General features: G+C 39.4%; 2 protein-coding genes across 11 annotated transcripts in view; one reads left to right on the top strand and one right to left on the bottom strand.

Moving 5' to 3' along the window:
- Positions 1-14,901, top strand: part of tjp1b (tight junction protein 1b) — an 82,486-nt gene extending 67,585 nt beyond the window's left edge. For 5 of the 10 annotated variants that reach the window (XM_053489502.1, XM_053489526.1, XM_053489570.1 and 2 more), the window contains 19 exons: positions 119-224; positions 317-467; positions 1,682-1,790; positions 1,930-2,149; positions 2,360-2,544; positions 2,694-2,789; positions 3,194-3,276; positions 3,416-3,626; positions 3,813-3,913; positions 4,330-4,683; positions 5,543-5,779; positions 6,988-7,917; positions 8,577-8,668; positions 8,908-9,123; positions 9,245-9,384; positions 10,215-10,647; positions 10,739-10,956; positions 11,137-11,280; positions 13,101-14,901. In XM_053489502.1, coding sequence (XP_053345477.1) covers positions 119-224; positions 317-467; positions 1,682-1,790; positions 1,930-2,149; positions 2,360-2,544; positions 2,694-2,789; positions 3,194-3,276; positions 3,416-3,626; positions 3,813-3,913; positions 4,330-4,683; positions 5,543-5,779; positions 6,988-7,917; positions 8,577-8,668; positions 8,908-9,123; positions 9,245-9,384; positions 10,215-10,647; positions 10,739-10,956; positions 11,137-11,280; positions 13,101-13,195 — 4,121 coding nt within the window. In that variant the 3' untranslated portion in view covers positions 13,196-14,901. The remainder of the gene's footprint in view (positions 1-118; positions 225-316; positions 468-1,681; positions 1,791-1,929; positions 2,150-2,359; positions 2,545-2,693; positions 2,790-3,193; positions 3,277-3,415; positions 3,627-3,812; positions 3,914-4,329; positions 4,684-5,542; positions 5,780-6,987; positions 7,918-8,576; positions 8,669-8,907; positions 9,124-9,244; positions 9,385-10,214; positions 10,648-10,738; positions 10,957-11,136; positions 11,281-13,100) is intronic. The other 5 variants (XM_053489518.1, XM_053489510.1, XM_053489553.1 and 2 more) reach the window with 5 other exon arrangements.
- Positions 14,902-15,202: 301 nt separating this feature from the next.
- Positions 15,203-23,959, bottom strand: zgc:101540 (hsFATP2a_ACSVL_like domain-containing protein). The gene is made up of 10 exons (XM_053489571.1): positions 23,358-23,959; positions 20,218-20,427; positions 19,367-19,525; positions 18,617-18,741; positions 17,515-17,709; positions 17,336-17,426; positions 17,038-17,236; positions 16,090-16,187; positions 15,746-15,876; positions 15,203-15,647 (listed from the first exon to the last, which is right to left on the bottom strand). The coding sequence occupies exons 1-10, from the start codon at positions 23,851-23,853 to the stop codon at positions 15,471-15,473; spliced, it is 1,881 nt and encodes a 626-aa protein (XP_053345546.1). The 5' UTR covers positions 23,854-23,959; the 3' UTR covers positions 15,203-15,470.
- Between the last annotated feature and the right edge of the window lie 526 nt (positions 23,960-24,485).

Genomic DNA, 24,485 nt, shown 5'->3' with positions numbered 1-24,485 from the left:
ATTTGACACGCTCCCTGCTTGTAGCATCCTACCAGGAGGTAGTTTGACCTCTTGGCAGGGAAACCACTATGCATGGGTTTGTCTGTGTGTGTGTTAACATGTGTACTCATATTTTTAGAGCCAAAGCCTGTGTATGCTCAGCCTGGCCAGCCTGACGTGGATTTGCCTGTCAGTCCAGCAGATGCCCCTTTGCCCAGTGTTACCCATGATGACAGCATTCTACGGTAGGAGGAGACACACAAAGCCCTTTTTACTTTTCATAATCATGCCAAAGAGGCTTAAAGGGATAATTTCACATTGGCCTTTTTTTCTCCAGGCCTAGTATGAAGCTGGTAAAGTTTAAGAAGGGTGAGAGCGTGGGTCTGCGGTTGGCTGGAGGCAATGATGTGGGCATTTTTGTGGCTGGTGTGCTGGAGGACAGTCCTGCTGCTAAAGAAGGTCTAGAGGAGGGAGACCAGATACTCAGGGTAAGGTCTCCTGACTGGCTTATGCCAAATCTGTATAAATAAAAGCAAGGCCTTACTCTGTACAGTACAGTGGTCAGAACTCTCTCTTTCAATTATGTATTTGAAGGAGGACCTAAAACCAGTTGCAGAAAATTGTCTGTATATCTATTGGTTTGTATGTCTACAGGCAATTTTTTGTCATAGCATCATGCAAAACTGGCTGGAAAGGATTTAATGGATTTTTTTACTTTGACTGTACTTGAGTATTTGGTGCCTGTTAACCACTGCACCATCAAAAAGAAAAAAAGAAAAAATTGCGTCTTAAATCGGCTGCCGGACAGAGTTTATTGATACTTTTGCAGTATTTGGATATCTGTATGAAGTCTTACCTGCACCATAAGTGAAATCAAAATGTTTAATAAAAGTGATGCTGTAAACTTTGATGCTGTGCCAGATTTATCTGCTTAAAAAAAACTTATAATAAGCTACTTGCTCAATGTAAACAAACACCTGCACCAAGAGATATTAATTAGGAAATGTAAACTGTATATATTTTTAGAGATTAGGTAATATTTCACTGCAGAATAAAACTGCACTGAAGTGGTGTAAGTGAATTTTAATGCTCTGGAGTGATGTGTGTGGGCTTAAACCTGAAATAATATAATCACTGATAACGTTAAAGCTGAGCAGCTTATGTTCAGCTTTAACCTTTTACCTATTACTACAAACTCTTTTCCTGTCGATGACGGGTATTTGCGGTAATACAAAATAATGGTTCCGCATTGTAGAGACATTATACAGTTAATTTTTTGGTAGACTAGAAGTAGAGCAGTATTCTGTATCATAATACATCCTAATGATAATTTAGCACTGTCGTGTGATAAGTTGATCTTTTTAATATTTAAGTTGTATGCCTATTATAGTGGGCTGTGTTGGCAGCCATAGTTTTATGGCTCTACCTTGCTTACATAAATGTTCTTAAACCTTCCCCTGAACCAAAGTGCTTCTACTTTCTTGGTGGTTTCCATAGTGATCTGTGCTGTTTTCTTGTCCTGCTGCCAAAAGTGCCTGTCTGTGTGTCTCCAACACTCAGAATATTTTTAGACAACAATGAACAGTGACTTTGTCTCACTCACTTTTTGGATATTTCACAAGTTTTTGAGAGTTGTATGTTTTTTTTGTTTGTTTGTTTTTGCTGGTTCAATGATCAGATCTTTTAACGTTCCTCCCTTTAGGTCAATAATGTAGACTTTGCAAACATCATTCGTGAGGAGGCTGTGCTATTTCTTCTGGATCTTCCTAAAGGGGATGATGTCACCATTCTGGCACAGAAAAAGAAAGATGGTAAGGACGCAGAGATATCACTTTACTAGCTTTCCTGTGATCAAATGAGAAATCACATACTTATTAATCTTTTAATCTTTATATTTAAAAAAAAGTATATATTTTTCATGCACTGACTACATTTCTCTTTGCTCTCTAGTGTACCGACGAATTGTGGAGTCAGATGTGGGTGACTCGTTTTATATCCGGACTCATTTTGAGTACGAAAAAGAGTCTCCATATGGACTGAGCTTTAATAAGGGTGAGGTGTTCCGAGTAGTAGATACCCTTTACAACGGCAAATTGGGTTCCTGGCTTGCCATTCGAATTGGCAAAAACCACCAAGAAGTGGAGAGAGGCATCATCCCCAACAAGAACAGGTAAAGAGTAATCCAAAATGAAAGTACATAGTTTTGTTTTATAGTTTTATTTATTTATTTTTACTGAATGGTGCCATAATAAATTCCGACATGATATTTTAAGGTTCTAGAGGTAGCGTACCAGACCAATCCAGAGATGCTGTATTTTACTGATGGCGAGACAGTAGGGTTGACACCAAATTTAATATTCTATTGTGTTCTCTTTTCCAGAGCGGAGCAGCTCTCCAGTGTGCAGTACACACTTCCTAAGACAGCGGGAGGGGACAGAGCAGATTTCTGGAGGTTCCGTGGCCTGAGGAGCTCTAAGAGGAACCTAAGGAAAAGCAGAGAGGATCTCTCCGCGCAGCCCGTCCAGACAAAATTCCCTGCTTATGAGAGAGTAGTACTTAGAGAAGGTACGCATTTGTTCTAACAGCTGTGAGTGACCTCTCTATTACTCATAGTCTTTTTTTTTTTTTTTACAGAATATTGATTTTTCTTGTTTGTTTCTGTATATTGATGTATTTTGCACTAACCTGCTTTGTTCTTATTCCTGGATGATTAGCTGGTTTCCTGAGACCTGTAGTAGTGTTTGGTCCCATTGCTGATGTTGCCAGAGAGAAACTTTCAAGGGAAGAACCAGACATCTTTGAGCTTGCCAGTGAGCATGGTTTACATTTTGTAATGTGTTCTTATAATATCCTTGGAACATTCAGTGATGTGTGTGTGTATGTATGTATGTGTGTATGTATGTGTGTTTATATATATATATATATATATATATATATATATATATATATATATATATATGTATGTATGTATGTATGTATGTATGTGTGTATATATATGTATGTATGTATGTGTGTATATATATGTATGTATGTATGTGTGTATATATATGTATGTATGTATGTATGTATGTATATATATATATGTATACATATGTGTGTATGTATGCATATGTATATATATGTGTATATATATATGTGTGTGTGTGTAAGAAGAGTTTATTTCAGTATCTCATTATCATACCTTTCATGGCCTAACACTTTCTCTTGTATGCAGAGAGTGAGCCCAGAGATGCAGGCACAGACCAGCGCAGTTCTGGAATCATCCGTCTCCATACCATTAAACAGATTATTGATAGAGTGAGTATCAGAGTGCTTACCGCAGCATATAACATTCAGCTGCAGATTAGCTCTGCAGTCTGGTCCTTTGCTGATCCTATACAGAGTTGTCCTATACTGATCCTTTACTAAACTTGCGCTGTGTATCCTTTTGTTGTAGGATAAGCATGCGGTGTTGGACATCACCCCTAATGCTGTGGACCGTCTGAACTATGCCCAGTGGTATCCCATTGTGGTATTTCTGAACCCAGACAGCAAACAGGGAGTGAAGAACATGAGAACCAGGCTGTGTCCTGAATCTAGAAAAAGTGCAAGGAAACTGTATGAGCGTGCCCTCAAACTGAGGAAGAACAACCACCATCTCTTCACCAGTATGTGCCGAGACTACAAAATATAGAAATTTATATAACCGCTTCATTTCCCATTAAGCTCTAAAACAAGATTCTAGCAACTGTCAGATACTGGATTTACTGCAGAAATGTTCATTTTAGCAATGATACAATTAAGACAATGATTTCTCACTGTATCTCACTCCATCTCACTCCTTCTCTAATTAGCCACCATTAATTTGAACAACATGAATGATGGGTGGTATGGAGCTCTGAAGGAGACCATCCAGCAACAGCAGAACCAGCTTGTCTGGGTTTCTGAGGGCAAGGTATGCCAATCACCAGGAGATATTTTATTTAGCCCTATAATTTAGATATTATGTTTTTTTATATTTATAATTCAAAATGTCTGGAGGGAATAAATGAAATAAGAAGAAGCATAGTTTTAAATGGCTTGATTAAAAATGGTGCACTTACAAAAAATGTTTAATGTGCTGTTTAAAAACACACTGTTAAATGGGAGCAGAAATGAGTGCACATAAGTCAGGCTGATCAATTGTATAGACACCCTGATCCAGTGCTTTAGTAGAAATATAATCACTTAAAGACATCGAAATTGAATTGCCAGTTTCATTTACCTTCATCTAAAATTTTGTGTAAGTTTTGTGGATTTTCAAAACATTTTTAGGTTAATTTTGAAACTGTGTTATACCTATGTGGTCTGCTCCACAATATGGTTTTCCAGGCCGATGGAGCTCCAGAGGATGACTTGGACATCCATGATGACCGCTTGTCCTACCTCTCGGCGCCGGGCAGCGAGTACAGCATGTACAGCACCGACAGCCGCCACACATCTGACTATGAGGACACGGACACTGAGGGAGGTGCTTATACAGACCAGGAGCTGGATGAGACCCTGAACGATGAGGTGGGCTTACCCAGTGAGCCTGCAATTACCCGCTCCTCAGAGCCTGTGCGAGAGGATCCACCCGTTATCCAAGATGTTCCAGCGTACCCCAATTACCAGCATGCTACCCCCCAACCTGAGCCCATGAACCGTATCGAGTCTGCTGGATTTAAGGTTCCTGCTCCTCAACAGGTAGAGTGCACAAGTCATGCCAGTGTGTCTGTGGTGATTCTTCAGTTTATCAAGGTTTAATAATAATAATAATAATAACAACAACAACAACGTCATTTTGTTGTCTGCGATGGTTTTCCAGCTTAGAGGTAGACATTCAGTTCAGTTCTGAACTAATACATGCACTTTGAATTTGAAATGTCATCAGCAGGTCATGTTGTGCAATTACAATTGTATTTTTTGTGCAGTATATTAAATTCCCTATTCAGAAGGTATTACTGTTACATGGCATACTTGGGTAAATCCACTCTTTTTAAGGCATATTTTAGCTATTTAAATGATTGTTTTGTTTGTTTATTTTCTTTTGTAAAGAGATAGAATGGGGTCATTTAACTTTTCAGTATCTTTAGTCACCACTTTGTAAACAAAGATTGTATTTACAGGTTTATCAAACACTTGCAACAATCACCAAGTGGTTGATACTTTGATGTTTGTGTCTTCTATGGGTCTCTAAATCCATTGAAATGTCCATCTGAGTGTTACAATTTTGATTGTTACAGATTTAATTTTTTTATAAACAAATACCATCTGAATAGAGACAGTCTGTTTACTGTTTTTTCTTTTTTATTGTATTTGTTGTATTAACCATTAATGTTTCTTGTAGAGTGATGACCATCTTGTGTGCAATAACACTAACCCTCATATTGATTCTTGAGTACTGAGTGTAGTTGATTCAGCAGCCTAAAGGTTTTACGCATTATTTAAAGACTTGAAGTGTAAAAAAAAAACAAAAAAAACCCACCTAGATCAGTTTATGTGCTTTATAGGAATGTGCTTTTGGTGGCATGTATCTATAACCTATGTGCCCCGTACTCCACAGCAGGCTGAGGCTGCTGTGGCCCTGCCTTCTTTCCCCCCTGCAGTGGCATCAGTGCCCCCTGCTGTTGAGCCTGCCACGCCAATAGCGGGTACGAAATCCAAGGAGCCAACTGGCACCGCTCAGGCCGACTCTGTTAACCTTCCCACCCCAGAACCCGAGTCCCAGCCCGATCCTGAGCTCGCTCAGGCCCCAACACACGACCCCCACCAGTCGCTCGTGCCCAGCCCACATCCAAAGGTACCACCAGTAGCATCACCATGAGCTGGACCCGGGCCCGGCTCGCTGCAGCCCGGTTCAGCCCCGCTCACTCTTTTCAAGCTGCCTGTTTCTTGCACAATGCTAGTTCCTTCCACTCTTCTCTCTGCATGTGTACTGTGCCCACCCATGTCTGTGCTGTGTGTGCCTCTGCCGCCTCAAGAGTATGGGTGACTGGTACACATGCACCTGATGTGTGAGGGGAAGTAGGAAGAGGGCCTGTCACCTCTGTGTGATCCAGGAAAAGAGGTTTCTCACTATTAGTCCCTTTACTCTCACCTCTCCTACCTCTTGCATGGCTCCTGTTAAGATTTCTTTTAGCTTGTTTTGTCTGTAGAATTAGTGTCTCAGAGAAAGTAGCACACATTCTGTCATAGAGGTAGAAGCTGCACTGCCAAATATTGTAGATGTTGTAGATGAATAAGGAATTGCAAATGAAACTTTGTCTGATTTGCAAGAATGGTTTTGTCTGTAGCTGCATGTCAGTCTAACCTGCAGACAGTATTCTTAAACACGTACAAGAAATTAATGCTATCCATTACTGATGATATCAACTTGAATGTTTTAAATGTATAGAAAAAAAGAGATTAAGAAACAAATGCGTATACTATTTTAATATACATTTATAATTTAAAGCATCACTTACAATTTTACTGTCTTCAGGCTACAGAAATTTTGAAAGTAGCTTTTCAGGCATGAATAAGCATTTAATGTTCCCCTAAATTTTAAGCTGATGAAGTCTTCCAGTTGAATATGAAATATTCTTTTGGCTCTCATTACTGAAAGGCTTCTTATCAAATTATATAGACATTTAGATCTGGATATGTTAAATTGAGATAATTTGCCTGTTAATTGCATAATAACCACAATCTGTATAAGCTGTGTAACTTTTTTTTTTTTTTTGGCGAAAGGATATGTACGAGTTTAATGGTTGATCTGTTTTCAAAGAGCATTTTGCTGAATTTGAACAGCTTATGCTGTTTTGTTTTACAAATGTGTAAGTGTGTGTATATATATGTGTGTGTGTGTGTGTGTATATATATATATATATATATATATATATATATTTTTTTTTTTTTTTTAAACAGATTTATTTCTCTTTTTGTATATTGGGTCTAGTTCCAGATCAGTTTAAAAGGGTTTGATCTCTTGGGTACTTACTTTGTCTTGCTTTGCTGTTGTGTTCCCAGCAGATGTATAAGAAGGACCTGTACAGTGTGGATGAGCCGGTGCGAGTAAATCACATGATGAAGCCCCAGCAGCCACAGTCTTTAGCTCCCCCATCCTCTCTGTCGTATAGCCACCAGCCTGTGTATCAGGACAAACAGCCATACCGCGAGTACGACCACCCGCCTTACGGCTACGACGGTGGCGGCTACGCACAACCAAAGCCTCACAACTACAATGCGCACCTGCACTATGACAACCGCGTGCCTCATTATGATGAACAATGGCCCCAGTATGACCAGCAGTCCTCGGCCCAGCCTGCTCCTCCTCCTCCTCCTCCTCCAGCTGGGTCAGGCTACCCTCAGGGCCACCAGCCTCCCACTCTGAGCTATGAGCCCTGCTCCCCCTACGAGGATGGCCCCACGCGGGACTATAGCCCTCCTCAGCCTCGCTACGATGAGCCGCCTATGGCTTATGATAACCGACCAGTACGACACGGAAAACCAGGTCCTGTTCGTTATGAGGAACCTCCGCCTCCACCTCCTCCTGTCGTGTATGATGCCCGCTCTCCTTATGAACCTGAGCCACATGGCTTTCCCATTAATAACCCCCGGTCTCCTGACCCTCCCAAGCAGTATTATGGAGATACCTCTCTGAGACCCGCATCATATAATCCAGGGCTACCAAACCGCGGCTACAAACCAGGGCAACATGAACCTCTGAATTCTGACCCCCCAGTTCCTCCTCCTAAACCTGAAGTTGTGCTGTCCCCAGTGGAGCCACTACACACTGCAGCTGCTAAACCGTTGCCTCCTCCACCCAGAGAAGATCCAGACGAGGAGGATCCTGCCATGAAACCCCAGTCTGTTCTTAACAGGGTCAAGATGTTTGAGAACAAGCGCTCTGTGAGTGTAGACAGAGCCAAGGAAGTTGGGGATGTGCCAGGTGTCAGGGTACGTCTCTTTCATGGATTATAATACAAATTAGGGTTTAATTTGCTGAATATTACAGTATAAAGGAAGCGCACCATTTTAACACATCAAATGCAAACATTAAATAAATGCAAAATGCATAAATTAAACATTTGATTTAAATAAATAGATTTTGGGGTGCAGAAAAGCATCAGTCATAACATTAAAACACAAAACATTAAGCCCAATATTGTATAGGTTCCCCTTGTACCGTTGGAGCAGCTCTGGCCCCTTGGGGCATGACTCCACAAGACTTCTAGAGGTGTGCTGTGGTGACTGGCACCAGGACATAGGCGGCAGATTTTAATTTTTTTTGCGTGCTATGTGTTGTGGAATGGGGTCCTCTATGGATCAGACTTGTTTGTCCAGAACTATTTGCATTTTAAGCCTTATACACTGCAGTCTGTGATGCATTGAGTGTTTTGATACCTTTTCAGCAGACCAGATAGGTTTGGTTACCCATGATCCTTTTACTTGTTTTCTGGCATATAATTGTTAATCAATGTTCTTTAGTTCATCTTGTGGTAGCATTTATGTTGTGACTAATTGGTGTATTCTTAAAATAGAAAAGCTCACAATTCTGGTATACTAATGAATTATTCTTGAGGTGTTTGTTAATGAGTTTCATTTGTTTGATGTAGCCCACAGATTTCCCCAAACCTGTGATCGCCCCTGGCCCGGTGTCTAAGGCAAATTCCCTCAACAACCTAGAACAGGAGAAACCTGGGTATAGGTAACTGTAACATGCTACCTTGTATGAAACAAATACAGTATTTTTATAGTTGTTCCCTCTCTCAGAAAGAGAGTTTTCATATAATTATGTTAACAGGTTTACACAATGAACTTGATGCTTGTGTGACTTGATGCTTATGTGTTCTAATGATAACGCGTAAGATGAAGGACACCAGAAATTTTGTGCATTTAATCTATTAATTTTGTGATATTTTCCCCTTATCTTGCCTCTCCACATAGGGCTCCTGAGCCACAGAAACCCCAGTCCCGGTTAGGAGATGAAGTAGTTCGTGCCAACCACTATGAACCTGATGAAGATGAGGATTACTACAGGAAACAGCTGTCCTACTTTGATCGCCGTAGCTTTGACAACAAGGCTCCCCCCCAGCCTACAGTTAATCGCTTCCATGATTTGGCTAAACCTGCACAGCCTCAACTAGGATACCCTTATAACAGGTATAGAGCATAATAAAGGTGTACTAAATTTGTGCTAGGAAATTGGATTTTTTTTTAGTATAGTCTGCTTTGTTCTTAGATGTGCATCTTAAATACATGTTTGAACAACTGTTTTACTCAGGACTGAGACAGGGGAGAAAGTGAGCCCTGTGGATAAGAGATATGAGCCGGTCCCCCAAGTTAACTCTACACCAACTCCCTATGGTCAGACAGGCCCTGCTGTCCCACCTACGTCTCTGCCCAAACTCACCAATGCAGAGGGTAAGAGCTTAAATTCACAACCTTAATTTTTAATTATTGCAGTGTTTTTTCAAGGCGTGTAATGAAGTGCTACTATTTGTATGTTTATCTGGCTGGTGCAACAAATATTTAAAACTGTATCTGTATATTAAATGACTAAATTAGTCGCTTTTAGTTTCTAAAATATAAACTAACCAGTAACATAATCTCGGCGGGACAGTGGTGTAGTGGTTAGCACTGTCGCCTTAAACCTCAAGGGTCAGGGTTCGACTCCTGTCTCTGTGTGCATGTAGTTTGCATGTTCTTGCAGTGTTTGGTGCATTCCCTCCGGGTACTCCGGTTTCCTCCCACAGTCCAAAGACATGCAGGTTAGGTTAATTGGCGTTCACAAATTGCTGGTTGTGTGCGTGTTTGCCTTGCGATGAAGTGACACCCTGTCCAGGGTGTATCGTATACCCCGCCTCGTGCCCTAAGTCTCCTGGGCTAGGCTCCAGGTCCCCCGCAACCCTGAATACAGGATAAAGCGGTATAGACAGTGAGTGAGTGAGAGTAACATATTCTCGTAAATCTCAATCTAAAATCACAATCCTGGTAACAGTCAGTTGCCCTTTGAACTTTTTGCAAGCTTCCAAAAAAAAGAAGAAAGAAACCCTTAAAAAAGTGTACCTTTTTTTGGTGTCTGTATTTGTTCAGTTTGAATGACTGTTGTGTATTGAGTTATTTCCCCAGTTCATACAAATCCAGAGTAATATTGCAAAATCTTCTGTTTAGCCCAGATCCCATGATCATGATCATGATGTTTCCAGTGACACTTTAAAACCTGACATTTGTTCCTCTTTCATAATTCACAGTGAACTCTCTCCCAGATCCCCACAGTTCACCCAAGGGCAAACCTGATTTGTCTACTCTACGTCCTCCTACACGTGATGAACCAGTCCAAGGCAATTATCTTCCACAGAAGTCTCCAGTTAATGGCACTGACGTCCCGCCCAAGACTCTGAGTGTCCCTGCTCCTACCAGTTACAATCGCTTTGTTCCAAAACCTTACACAAGTACTGCACGGCCGTTTGAGCGCAAGTTTGAGAGCCCTAAATTCAACCACAACCTTTTGCCCAATGACACCCAGTCCAAGTCAGTTGTGGTGAACAACAACCCCAAACCTCATCTCTCACCGCAACCTCTGGACGCAGATAGTGGTGTGGATACGTTCACCCGCACTATGGACAACAGGCCCAAATATCAGCACAACAATGTCAATGCTGTCCCCAAAGCAATCCCCGTCAGGTAAAATGCCCTCATCATATGTCTCTCACTGCACCTTTATCTGAGTCTTTATCACCTTCAGCATCGAGTTAATGATCCCGTTCTGTTTCAGCCCTAATGCACTGGATGATGATGATGACGATGAAGGACACACGGTGGTTGCCACAGCACGGGGCATCTTTAACTGTAATGGCGGAGTATTGAGTTCAATTGAGACTGGCGTGAGTATTATCATTCCCCAGGGAGCCATCCCTGAAAGCGTGGAGCAGGAGATCTACTTTAAAGTGTGCAGAGACAACAGCATCCTGCCTCCACTGGACAAGGAGAAAGGTTTGTATCCTTGTATAATCAAGACATGACAAACTATTTTATTCCATTCTTGAGATCCTGTTAAAAAATTAATGCTCATGTGTTTAAAATAGAATAACAAAATCGATTTATAACAGAAAAGTGCTCCTGGGAAACACCAGTGATTTTTCAAGCCTTACTCAACTGTGTTTGTTCATGCAGGTGAAACTCTGCTCAGCCCCCTGGTCATGTGTGGGCCTCATGGTCTGAAGTTTCTGAAACCGGTGGAGCTGCGCCTGCCACACTGTGCGTCTATGACCCCTGATGGTTGGTCTTTTGCTCTAAAATCATCCGACTCCTCGTCGGGTACGCTGTCCTTTCTCTGGTCTTCTGGGTTTCTTTGGGTCTCATGATTGGTGATTATTGAGGATGTATCAATCTAATATCATATCTCTACCAGGCTGATGGTGACGTAAAGTGCTGGATCTGTATTCAGTTAGACACAAATCCTGGTGTGTTGATGGCTGGACTTCAATTTGCGCTATTGAACTGGGTTATGTAGCTAATGTTTAACTCTAGTCACGAGAGCCTGATGATGTGACAACAGCTACAGAAATGGCAAAATAGCTCTAAAGCTGAAAAGTACAAATGCCGTAAACAGTGCAGTGCTTCTAAAGTTTTTTTTTTGTTTTTTGTTTTTAGCTCCCAAACATGTTGCAAATAAGTGAGCAAAAAAACAATATGAAAAACAGACATTAGACTAGATAGTGAGTGAATAAAAATTTGGAAACTTTTGGATGTTGAATTAAAATTATTAAATTTTAAATATTTTTATGTTGAATTATAAATTAAGAATTTAATAAGTTGTTTTGGGGACATTTACCAGTATGCAATCATATGTTCTATTCTAAATATGACCGTGCATGGTCAAGAAGCTCATCTTTTCCCTAATATTTATTTATCCTTGACTTGTGTACTCTAATCAAAGACATTGTATGTCAAGTGTTGGAAGAACACTTGAGGTTGCATTGTAAAACAAATCGAAAGTGAAAATCACAACCTTGTTTAATAGTAAGAGCATTTCCAAATGTACAATTTGATGAGAACTCACAGGATTGGGATTAAACAGATAACGGGCCATGAGAAAAGCACTTGGTAGTAAAAAAAAATTTTTTTAGGGAGCATAAGGACTGAACTTTGTACCAACAGACCAGAATGATGGGTTCATCACGCATAGTGGCCATTGCACAATCCTCTGGAGACAGTGTTGTGATCAGAGGTTGCTTCACTGGGTCACGTTGAGACTCTGCAACGTTATGTGGCAATAAAGTGAAGTCAGCTGAGGAGTTTGAATGTATTTAGTGATCTTTTCTGGCCAGGCATGTATAAGATAAATGTATGATTACATGTAAGTTTTTTTTTTTAAGCAGCACATTATTGAATGAAAACCTAAGTATAGTGTACTCGCTCGGAAGACCACTACAGTCACCACACCTGTCTAATGTTGTGAATCATGTGATGCTGAATGCTTGTGCACAGTGAAGTACACCACCATAATGTCTGTAATGTTCTGCATTGCTTAGAAACTTAAAGATAACAGACTTGGTTTTGAATATCATTCAGTTCACAGAGCATTTATTTGACTGTGTACAGTATAAAAACCTTTTTTAATAGGGTTGATACATCTCTGGTGGTTGTGGTACTGATTCAGCTTGGGTGTCCGGTTGTCTATCACTTAGTTTCTGTTTCCATTCCAGTTTATCTCTTTTGCGCTTCCATAAAATTCTTGCAAAGCTAAAAAGAGGTTTCAGCTGTGTAATCACCTTTTTTGCAAATGGATTTACACTGTGGGGACTTTAAAAACATTTATAACATTGGTGCGTTTTTCCTATGTAATCCATGGGTTCTCACATATTCTGCAGCATGAATTTCACAGACTCCTTCTGTACAGATAGACTGTATTTTATGTACATTATCTGACTGTTAAATTAATTTTTTTATTTTTAATAGGTTCTATTGTTGGAAACTATAATCCGGAAATTTCTTTTGCTTTACTGGTTGTGCTTCATGGATTCTGGTTCGACCAGACTTTGTGAAGCACCTATTTAAAGATGGAACAAAGTGGCATTGATGGTCTCAGCCTACAGATTTGTATTCTCCTTGTTTACTGTCTGATTTGTCTGCAGGTGACCCCAAATGCTGGCAGAATAAATCTCTCCCAGGGGACCCCAATTACCTGGTGGGCGCCAACTGTGTGTCTGTACTCATCGACCACTTCTGAAGAGGGCGACAGCTGGTCTGTTACTGAAAGGCGAAGTGTCAGTGGAGAACATTATGAAGCCCTTTCCCCCCACCCCCACCCCTTTTCCTTATCTCCCCTTCTCTGCTTCCCCTCTACAATGAGGTCATTCTTTTCTCCTGTTTTGTGGAAAGTTGCAAGACAAGACTTAATGTGCTTGGAAGACAAGGAGAGCACCGCCTACTGGTGCTGAATCCCCACAAAACTCCTACTTATTGTTTTTTGCTTTGGTGCTTGAAGGCTTGCCAAATATGAAATGGATGGAATAAGAGCTTATTTAAATGAAATAGAATGCATGACCAGTACCACAGACAGACTGAAAGAACCCCATTTGTCAAAAGTGTTTAAATAAAAAATTAGAAGAGACATGTTTAAATGAAGGGAAAAATTGTTTATATATTAAAAATCTCCATTTATGCTCACAAACAAAAAAAAATTTTTTTTTTTTTTTGTTTGTGAAGTCTGTGGTCATGCTTTTGTGGGTGTATGTCAGAACTGCTGTGGATCTGCATAATTCTGAGCCTATTTTCTGGCGACTTGAATGAAGGACACTAAAAATGTTACGAAGATGTGTTTCTGAAGGATCCTAACTTTTTCTGCTCATTATTGATGAACTTCCTTCACCGGATTATAATGGGCTCTACATTTTGAACAGACCTTTTCTAGTGATGTTTTACCATAGATGAACACACTGGCAAAACTCCTGCTGTCTAGAGATCTATGCATGTGCTACGACTCAGGTCCAGACGCCTGCTACTACGTTCAGAACACCAACTTTTCCCATCTTTACACTGCGAGCAGTGATGCCTTACCTGCATATTAACATTATTTTAACAAAACCACATGCAAATGTTACGTTTAGGACGATGAGTGTAATTATGAAGGATATTTAAATTATATCACCGTTTGAAGCTCATTATGTTAGTCGATTGGATTTAGCACACCATTATTCGAGGCTAATGAACAGGTATGCTTTATTTTACTGCTATGCATATGAAGTCAAAAGCGTACAAAACACTAGGATATGTTTAAATTATAGCTGTATATACTGCTAGCACATGGCCTTGGTTCGCTGTAAATGGAACTTTTTGTACATTTTTGTTATTTTGTATTAAAAAATACTTAAAATGGGGGGCAAGTATTTTAAAAAAGTGAAAAGAAAAAAAAAACAAGAAAAAAAAAAACACTACATTGGTTATGTTTGTATTACACTTATACCCCTGAGCCTTGGAACTAAACTTAGCAGTAAGAAAAAAAATAAATAAAAAGTAAATAAACAAACAAACAAAAAAACTTTTCTACCATCATATACACAAATCTCTACTCTATGGCATTTTTAACAATAAGAACACAACATTTTTATTCTTATTTACAGAATAGGAAAGTGCTCGGTTTCAATAATTTAATGACTCTGTACTTAAGCAGAGGCCGCTGTGGTGAGTGGTCCTGTACTTTGTGATACTGGATGCTGTATTGTGTGCCCTGAAATGTATTTTTGTACTAGTAAACAATTTAATAAGGCACATCAGTACTCTTTTTCTTTTGATATAAACCAGCTTCTACCCAATCTGAGTTTCTTTTCTTTATGAGGCTGACATTTTTCTTTCTTTCTTTCTTGTTTTTTTTTTTTTTGCTGCACATTTCTAAGTATACCACTGTATTAAATAATAAATTCATTTTTAAAGTAATGCCACATGCTTCTAGTCTCAGCACTGAGTAACTGCAGAACAATAAGTGTGTATCCAGTGAGAAAAAGTACAAAGGTTGTCTTGACGCTATCTCATGGGTTGATGACCCACAAAAGTGGATAAAAAAAAGCGCACAAGCTCCAGTGAACCTGATGAGTTCTTACAGACAGAAATGAGCCACATTCCCCGAGTCGACCTCTGCCTTACTTACACGGGATCAGGCGTTATTACAGCTGTGAGTGGGGGGAAATGTTAAGGGTGTGGATTTTTCTCATGAAGACGTATTCACATTTTAGAATGATACTGTATATGCAAGTTCATTTATTACTGTATAAAACAGAATGTACATTATACATTCAAATATATTAAACAAGCTTTATTAATCATTGTCACAGTATAAGTTTCTTTAGTTTAATGTATTAACTTAACTAACTGACTTAACTAACTGATGAGGATAAAACCAGGATCGTCCCTGAGATTAGCCTGTAACAGGTTGGCTGTTTTTCCACAAGGACACACAAAACAAGTTTTTGTTTTTAAAGCTCACTCAGATTTTTACCTTTTCAGACTTATAGTTTAATGTCTCCTGCGATCACTGAATTATACATCTCCTGAGTGAGGGTAGTGTATTTCTTTTCAACTACATCAAGGAAGTAGAGCGGGTCGCGGATGAGCGCTGGATCAAAGCCCTCCTCCACCAGCTTCACCTTTTTCATCTTGAAGGTTCCTGTGAGTTCCAAAGAACTCTGGAAGAGAAATGTTCTTTGATGAAAAACCTGAGCTTGGTACGAGACAAGGCTGAAAGCCGTACAGTCAAAAGGACTGGGTTATAAACATGGCTTACCTGAATGCGAATAAAACGGGGTTGGGCGTAGACGGGTAGGTAGTTTGCTACGACTCTACATGTGTCGACGCCATCAAACTCCTTGCCTTCTTTTAACACAATAGCTGCCATTCCAATCCGTCCCTCGTGCCCTTAAGACAGAATTATTATTATTTTTTTAAATCATCTATACAATCTTTAAGAATGTGAAATAACAAAGAACCGAACAGCTGAAGGTTCAGGGCTCAACAGTTTAAGTTCCTCAGTCTGGCTCACAGCCTTCAATTCACAATTGCAGAAACTTGAATGATGCAAATTACACTAAATTTCTGCGGAATTCACTTGTACACTGCTCTAGAGTTTACCTTTGACTGTGACGCCATAGACGTTCGCTTCCTCGATGCAGTCCACCATAGACAGAATATCTGACACTTCGGTAGTGGCTACGTTTTCACCCTTCCATCTGTAATCCACACCAAACATGCACAGCTCAATATACTTCACATAAATATAATTAATACTAGGGCTGCACGATATTAGGAAAATATGCAATATGCAATATTGTTGAATATTGCGATGATATTTCTTGCGATATAACATTCCCCTAGAGAAATGCATTTATTATTATTATTATTATTGGCTCTTTAAAAAATTATTTATATATTTAACGATAATCCTAAAATAAACAGGTAATAGATGTCATAATAGATGTAATAGATGAGGTAATAGTCTGATGTAATTATATCTAATTCAGACTAAAAAGAAACTATATGTCAGGAAGTTGCAAATATTTAGACTTAAAAACACTATGAATGACTTAAAACCTTCAGCAGATATCCTAATTTCTAGTTTGCTGTTACCATAGACCTGCCAACACAATATGAATTACTTTCAAACATTACTTTTTATTTACGTGTAACCATACACTCATCAAGAGTCTTTAAAACAAGAGCAAAATATTTCCTTTGGCCTATCTGTTTTTGTTGTTGTTGTTTTTTGTATTTAAAATAAAAATAAATATTATTAAAAAATAAATAAGAAAATACTATTAAGTATAAAGATATAAGCAGGTATAAAGATAGTAAGGGCCCATCTGATTGGTCAAATTTGGACACACACATGCTTATAAATTAAATTTCATTTATTGCAACTCTTTGCGATACAGATATCGCGTATACCGATAGCCTTTCGATATATCGTGCAGCCCTAATTAATACACATTTTGGCAAGGAAACAAATCTGTTTCAGTGTGCCCCGCTGAGTTCACACCGAGTGCAGTTTTTTGTTTATAAAGCAAACCAGCGCTTGTGTACCTGAAAGTGTCTCCAACCCGATCTTGAAAGTAGACAAAGTTTTCATGGTCGATTTTCAGCAAGTCGCCGCTGTTGAAATATAGATCACCTTTAACGAACACGTCTCGGAGTCTTTTCTTCTCTGTCTGCTGCTTGTTTCCAGCGTAACCGGCAAACGGAGACTTTATGGTGATTTTCCCAACCAGCAGTCCAGGTTCACCTGCAAAATCATTTATGTTAATAGATCTAGAATGTAGAAGGATAATTGAATGTATTCGCATGCATTATAGAAAAAGGAAATTTTGGCATCTTGACTAACCAGGAGCTACTGGCACACAGAATCCGTCTGCGTTCCTCACAGGCTCCTCTTTCTCAATGTCAAACTTGATCAGGGAGTAAGGGAAGAATTTCTGGCACACAGATGGAAAAAAGATCATTCACAAAGTCTTATAATAATTATGATTCATTTGAAATGGTCTGTGAGGTAAATAGGCTAACCTTGTGGAGGTAGTTAACCCGGCCTACAACTCCAACCTTCGTGGTGTAGTTAATAAACCCGATGTTTCCCTCAGTTGAAGCATAGAGCTCCCTGACGTGAATATTCCCAAAGCGCCCCAAAAATTCATTCCACACGTCGGATCGGACGCCGTTACCTATAGCAATCTTCACTTTGTGGTCTCGGTCATTATCTCTCTGTGGGAAATATCGCAAATAGACATTTAAAGCTAACAGACATATGTGATGTGAATATACAGACTTTAATCATACATTGTGACGTATAACTTATATACACTGCCTGACTACAGTTGCTGTTTCAAAAGGGTCAAACGATTCAACCTGCATATCAAGAAAAGAGAACAATTAATAAAAGTTACAAATATCTAACACAATTAAAACCTGGAAGGATGTTACTTAGTCATGTTCTTTATAAAAGAAATGTGGTGGGGGAAAAAAATCAGGAATGGCGCTCACTTGGTGCTCTCCAAAGCTTGTTGCACTGGAAAAACTTCAACAGTGGAAAGCTGTTTTGTAATCAAAAGGCTTCAATTTGTTAGGGATCATAAAGATTTGACTTTGTCGAAATTAAAACAGGTCATGTGGTCTGATGTTCAGATCAACCCTATTCCAGAGCGATGTGGTCGTCAGGGTTGGAAGGGAAATGCATGAAGTGATGGCTACTGTACAAAGCTCTGGAGGCAGTGTTAGGATTCAGTTGGTCAGGTCTAGACTCTGCAATATTATGAGGCAATAAAATGAAGTCAGCTGATAATGAATGTACTGAATTCACAGAGTATCTCTGTTTTTCCCTCCCTTTTGGCATGACCATATTCCATGTTTCAATTGTTAAAAAGCTGTTCTGGAAGCGTGAGGAATCATTTTTACACCAGCCACCACACTGCACACCATGATCAAAGCTAAATCTTACAATGTGTGATTTTTTTTCTTTCTTTTAAACAGGCAGTGTATATAATATTCATTACAAAATACTTCATTCGACAAGAAATCTCAACATAAATTCATGCAGCAGGTCAATTAGGAAAACTCCTCATATATCAGTAAATAAACAGAGTACTGTATTAGAGAAACACAAAGAGCTGACCTTTGGTGTATTGCAGAGGTAACGCATTGTTTCCCCAATGTACTGCATCACTGTAACATTATACTTCTTGCAGTCGTCCCAGAACTGAGTGGCAGAAAATTTCCTCCGTAGAACTACAGTGTTTCCTAACACCAGCACAAGAAACGCAAACAATGCACAAGCTGTAGTCTCACACTTTAATTGAGTAATGAATAGAACTTGCAGTATTGTCAGGAAAATACTAAACCATGTGCTGGTGTGATGGACTTCATTAATTTCCCATAACAGCATGTTCTGAAATGTTGCATTTCTCTTATAGTGCAACGATTCACCAACAATTACAATATTTTATTTATTAATGATTAATGATTAATGAGTTTAAGCTCTTTTACTGGATCAGACTACACAGGACAGCTTTAGTGAGTCTTGGCTGTCAACACCGCTGTCACATGCTTTTCCTTTCTTGGAGTACTTCTGCTAGGTCCTGATCACCGGGAACAGCCAACCGGAGCTGCAGTTTTGGTTTTGCTCTGACCAAGTCATCTATACATGATAATTTGGCCAATTTGAACACACAGTGCATAGCAGTTGGCAAAAGAGGGGACCTACTAAATATTATGTGGGTATTCATAATATTATGGCTTATGTGTGTATAAGAATTGTGGTTTATTGTAGTAAAATATTCTAATATACAGCATAATATTCTCATGAACAGTAAATAAATTAAACAGGTAAATTAAACACAAAGTGGCATGCTGTAGAAAAATCTACCTCTCTCAATACAGCCGGTGAACCCTATGAGGAAGCCAGCGCTGTGGTATAGGGGCAGGTTGATGTAAAAGACGTCTTTGGATGTGACTCCAGAAACACCCTGGATGAATGAAGCAGCCCAAACTTTCTCGTGAGTCACTGTGGCTGCTTTAGGCAAACCTAAACCCAAATCAAGACACATTCAATAATTCATTCTCTCTCAATCACAAATTCTACATAAATCACACTGCTTATTCTGTACAGGGTTACAGGGTCCTATCCCAGAGGATACGGGATACTAGGCTCTGTACACCCTGGGCTGGGTGCCAATCCATCACTGAGCACAAGCACACACACACACACACACACACACTCTATGGGCAATTGGGAAATGCCAGTTAGCCTTGGGAGAAAATACAGCCCCGAGGTGGGACTTGAACCCTTTACCCCAGAGGTGCGAGGTGACGGTGCTGACCACTACCCCAGTGTGCTGCCTCAACAACTGATTAAATGCCATTGAAAATTCGAGCTACATTCCCTAAGCTTAAGATTGAGATCTGGTGACTGACCACCATAGCGTGTGATTTTCTTACACATGACACGACTTACATCATCTAAGTAAGCACAAATATCATGAAAGAAATGATTACTCTAAGATTAAAGGAGATCAGCTTATGTAACTTTCTACTGATTTACAGCAAGCTTTCCTTCTAAGAGGACAAGTGTAACCAAACCATGTCCAACTGTCACGGCCCTTGGTTTTCTTTGCATTTTTTACCTGTCTGTATATAAACAATAGCTAAAAATATTAGTTTATGTTATATAATATTAGTTAAGTTTATGTTACTTCAAACGTGTGTAAAGTCTCTTACCTGTGGTTCCAGATGTGTAGATGTAGAGCGCTGTGCTGGTGTATTTAACATTAGCCCTGAGTGATGGGGACAGCGCTTCATCCGAAGCTTGTGCGATGGCCTGAGAGATGCCCTTAATGCCATCTGTGCTGCATGCGTCAGACAGGACATACACCCTGATGCCCTTCTCTCTCAAAGCTGGCAAAATTTCTTCAACGGCGCTGCAGAGCTCTGCAAGAAAACATACAAATCATGAGTTCATCTCTTCTTCAAACACGTAACCTCTCAAACTCTCTAGACCTAAAGCAGTGCCAGATTAACTACAGGAAAGCTGTCATAGAAAAGCTTGTACTGTCAACTCTAGAATTATTTGCACCCTTTATTAACCATTTAAACCCTTAAAAGGCCAATGATGATGATTAAACAAAAAAAAATGCTTATATGGAAGTCTTGCCTGACTTCAGACTTCAAACTATGTATTTGGGTTTACAGATGTGTCAGGTAGAACAAAATTAGCATATAATTTTTCATAGAAACAACCAAAAATAATAAAAACAGGTGATGTATATTATGTGTAAATGCAATTCTCAATTTTTGCTCAGTCAGGTTTGGGTAGTTGTTTAAAATAAAATTCAGCTCATCATATTGCCTTTTTTTGATTGAAGAGAAAAATGGTATGTCACTCTATACTGCACAATCTTAAACCCTGTATACGTTTATTGAAAAAAACATAGAATGTCTAACATTCTCTAAGCTTAACAATGACCATGTAATCCAAATAACCGATTAACTGACTTATTTCGACCTTTCTGTAAAATTCTGTGAGTGCACTGTGTTAAAAAAAAAAAAAAAACATGTTAATGTACTGTATCCACCGGTAATGTCTAACATTGTTGAAAATGCTTTTAAAAGATGCTAGACTTAACAGAACAACTCATTCCCTTATTTCTCATGTCGACACTCAAGCTTTGGTTGCTTTAGTTCTTATGTTCATTTTTTGTGTTGATCTGGATGAACAGTTGTGTTCAAAATAATAGCAGTGTGTTGAAAAAAGTGAGTAAAGATCCATATCCATATAATAACTTTTAATTTAAATCACACAAATGTATTAGACACCCTGCACATTCTATTCTGAATCACAACATGAAGAAAAATGTGCTAAATGTATTATTAGTTTAATGTAAGTGCAGAAAAACAAATATTAGTCTGTTCAAAAATAGCAGCGTCATCATTTATCTTTACAAAGTGATGAATTTACAGTTTAAACAAAAATGCTTAAAGTTTAACCTTTCTTGTGCATCTCTGAACTAATATTTAGTTGTATAACCATGCTTTCTAAGAACTGCTTCTCATCTGTGACAATTGTACTGCACACCACAATTCCTCTGCATTTCTTGGTTTTGCCTCAGAAACCTATTGTCAGGCCACTACTTTTCTATTGGATTAGAGTCTGGGGATTGGGCTGGCCACTGCATAACGTCAATCTTGTTGGTCTGGAACCAAGATGCTGCTTGCTTACCGGTGTGTCCGGGGTTGTTGTCTTGTTGAAACATTTCATGGGCACTTCCTCTTTGGCATAAGGCAACATGACCTCTTTAAGTATTCTGATGGACTCAAATTGATCCATGATCCCTGAAATGGGATAAATAGGCCCAACATCATAGTACAAGAAGCATCCCCATATCATGATGCTTGTGCCTCCATGCCTCACTGTCTTCACAGTGTACTGTGGTTTGAATTCAGTGTTTGGGGGTCGCCTGACAAACTGTCTGTGGCCTCTAGACCCAAAAAGAACAAGCAGTCCACAAAATATTGCACCATTTTCTCGAGAACCAAAAAGAACAAGCAGTCCACAAAATATTGCACCATTTTCTCGAAAACCAAAAAGAACAAGCAGTCCACAAAATATTGCCCCATTTCTCTTTAGGCCAGTCAATGTGTTCTTTGGCGAACTGTAACCTCTTCAGCACGTCTTTTTTTCAACTTGCGCGCGCTTCTTGCTGATAGTTTGACTTCACATAACCGTCTTATAATAGTAACAGTACTAACAGGCAACTTTAGATGTTCTTTGAGTCAATTTTTGTTATTCTTCGATCCATTCAAATGGTAGTTTTCCGTTTTCTTCCACGTCTTTCTGGTTTTGGTGTCCATTTTAAAGCTTAAAAATGATTTGGTATCATTTTAGCAGAGCAGCCTATCTTTTTCTGCACTTCTTTGTATGTTTTCCCATCTCTAATCAACTTTTGAATCAAAGTACGTTGTTCTTCTGAACGATGTCTGGACAACCCTATTTACTCTGATTTTCAGAGAGAAATGCACAGGACAACCTTTTCTACATTTATCCTTAAATAAGGGGAACTTGTTTGACACCCGTTTTTCACAGAATAATTTACCTCTCTAATTGAACTCCACACTGCTATTTTTTGTACCGACTAATATTTGTTTTTCTTCACTTACATTAAACTAATAATACATTTAGCACATTTTTCTTCATGTTGCGATTCAGAATAGAATGTGCAGGATGTCCAATGCATTAGTGTGATTTAAATTTAAAGTTATTATATTGATATGGAGCTTTACTCACTTTTTTCAACACACTGCTATTATTTTGAACACCACTGTACATTTGTACAGATCCATAAGATCAATAGCGTTAGGAGAGAAAGTAATTTTAAAGAAAACTTTTTAGTAAAGAAATGGTGAGTTTCTTTACTTGTTCCAGTGGAAAACAAGTTACAAATTTGTATTTTGCATAACCATTTTTGCCTATTTTAATTTTGGAGTCGTGGGAATAGCTGTGCCTGACTTGATGAACAAGTGAGACAAGTGTGTATGCCAGTTTAACTGTTGAATCTTATCTCCAGCACTTGAAACATTGTGATTCAAATGTGTACAAAGAATATTCTGTCATTTAATGAAGTCAAAGAGCTTTTTTATTATTATTATTATTATTATCATCATCATTTACAGATAACATTAGGTCCAAGTTGATTAAAGAGTTTATGAATCCATTCAACTGACCAGTCAAACACAATGGTAACTATAAAAACCCAATAATAAACACATTGGTGATGATGATGGTTCATTGGTTATGATTTGCAGCACTGTAACAAAACTTCTGCACGACATTCAGTACTTATTTCAATGAATGAAACTTTTACCTTCGTCTACTACGAGCACGTTTGCACCACAGCAGGAGAAGCAGTGCAGGAGGGATTTGGATCTGATGTTGAAGTTGAGTAAAGCACTAGCACAGCCGAGTTTAGCGAGCCCGAGCCAGATCCAGATAAAGCGCGGATCATTGCCTAAGAACAAGGCCACGACGTCACCCTGCTTCAGTCCGGCCACTTCCTGCAGAGCACGGGCCACTTTATTGCTCTCTCTGTCCACGTCCGAGTACGAGTGCGTCTCTCCCGTGAAGTGGATGAAGGGTTTATGAGGATGTTTCCTCACGGCATCCACAAAGCAGTCGAGAATGCTGTAGAAGCGCGCTTTCCTCTTGTAGCGCTCCAGACGCAGCCCGAAGCGCGCAGCCCGCAGCATGTAGGCGCAGTCCTGCAGCAGGTACGGACACAGAGCGCCGAGCAGCGCGAGCAGCGCGGGAAGCGCGCACACACCGGCCACGAGCAAACTACACCACGCGTACAACAAGGCCATGCGAGCAGAGCTGAAGCGCACGTGAAAGAGGAGAAAAGTGACGGCACGAGCGCGCAGATACAGGCGGACAGGACAGATGGGAGGAAACACCGCGCGACCCGAGGGCGCGCGACACGGGGTTGCCAGATTCAAACCCAAATCCACTCGGAGGAGGAATTAGTTCACAAGTTTGTTACACAATCAGAATGAAGTCAAAACCGCAGTGTGCCGTGATGAAGTTTAAAAGACCTGCTTTATCTCTTCGGGTTTCTTTTTCTGCTAACTTGCAGAAAGTCAGGCTATAGGATGATATAGTATCTTAATATTTTATAAAATACACAAATCCCAGGACCTGAAATGTTGAGGCATTCAATTAAAATATTGCAATATTAAAAAGAACAGACGAAAACATTTTTTTTTTTTTTTGTGAAATTGTAAGATATGTCCCAGGATTCAATAATAACACAGTAACTCTATAAGGAATTAATAGAACATGTATATTATATACAGTAGTACACGGATCAGTGATACCATCATGGTCACAGACAGGTGAAGTGAATAATAGGGATTATTTTGTTACAGTGGCACCTAGAAGTCTAAAGTCTGGCTGGATGTACTATCTCGATATTTTTTCTCAGTATTAAATTCAGAAA

This window comes from Clarias gariepinus, chromosome 2, assembly GCF_024256425.1.
Source record: "Clarias gariepinus isolate MV-2021 ecotype Netherlands chromosome 2, CGAR_prim_01v2, whole genome shotgun sequence".
NCBI lineage: Eukaryota > Metazoa > Chordata > Actinopteri > Siluriformes > Clariidae > Clarias > Clarias gariepinus.
Note: the sequence above shows the minus strand (reverse complement) of the source record. Positions and strands in the feature narration are given on the sequence as shown.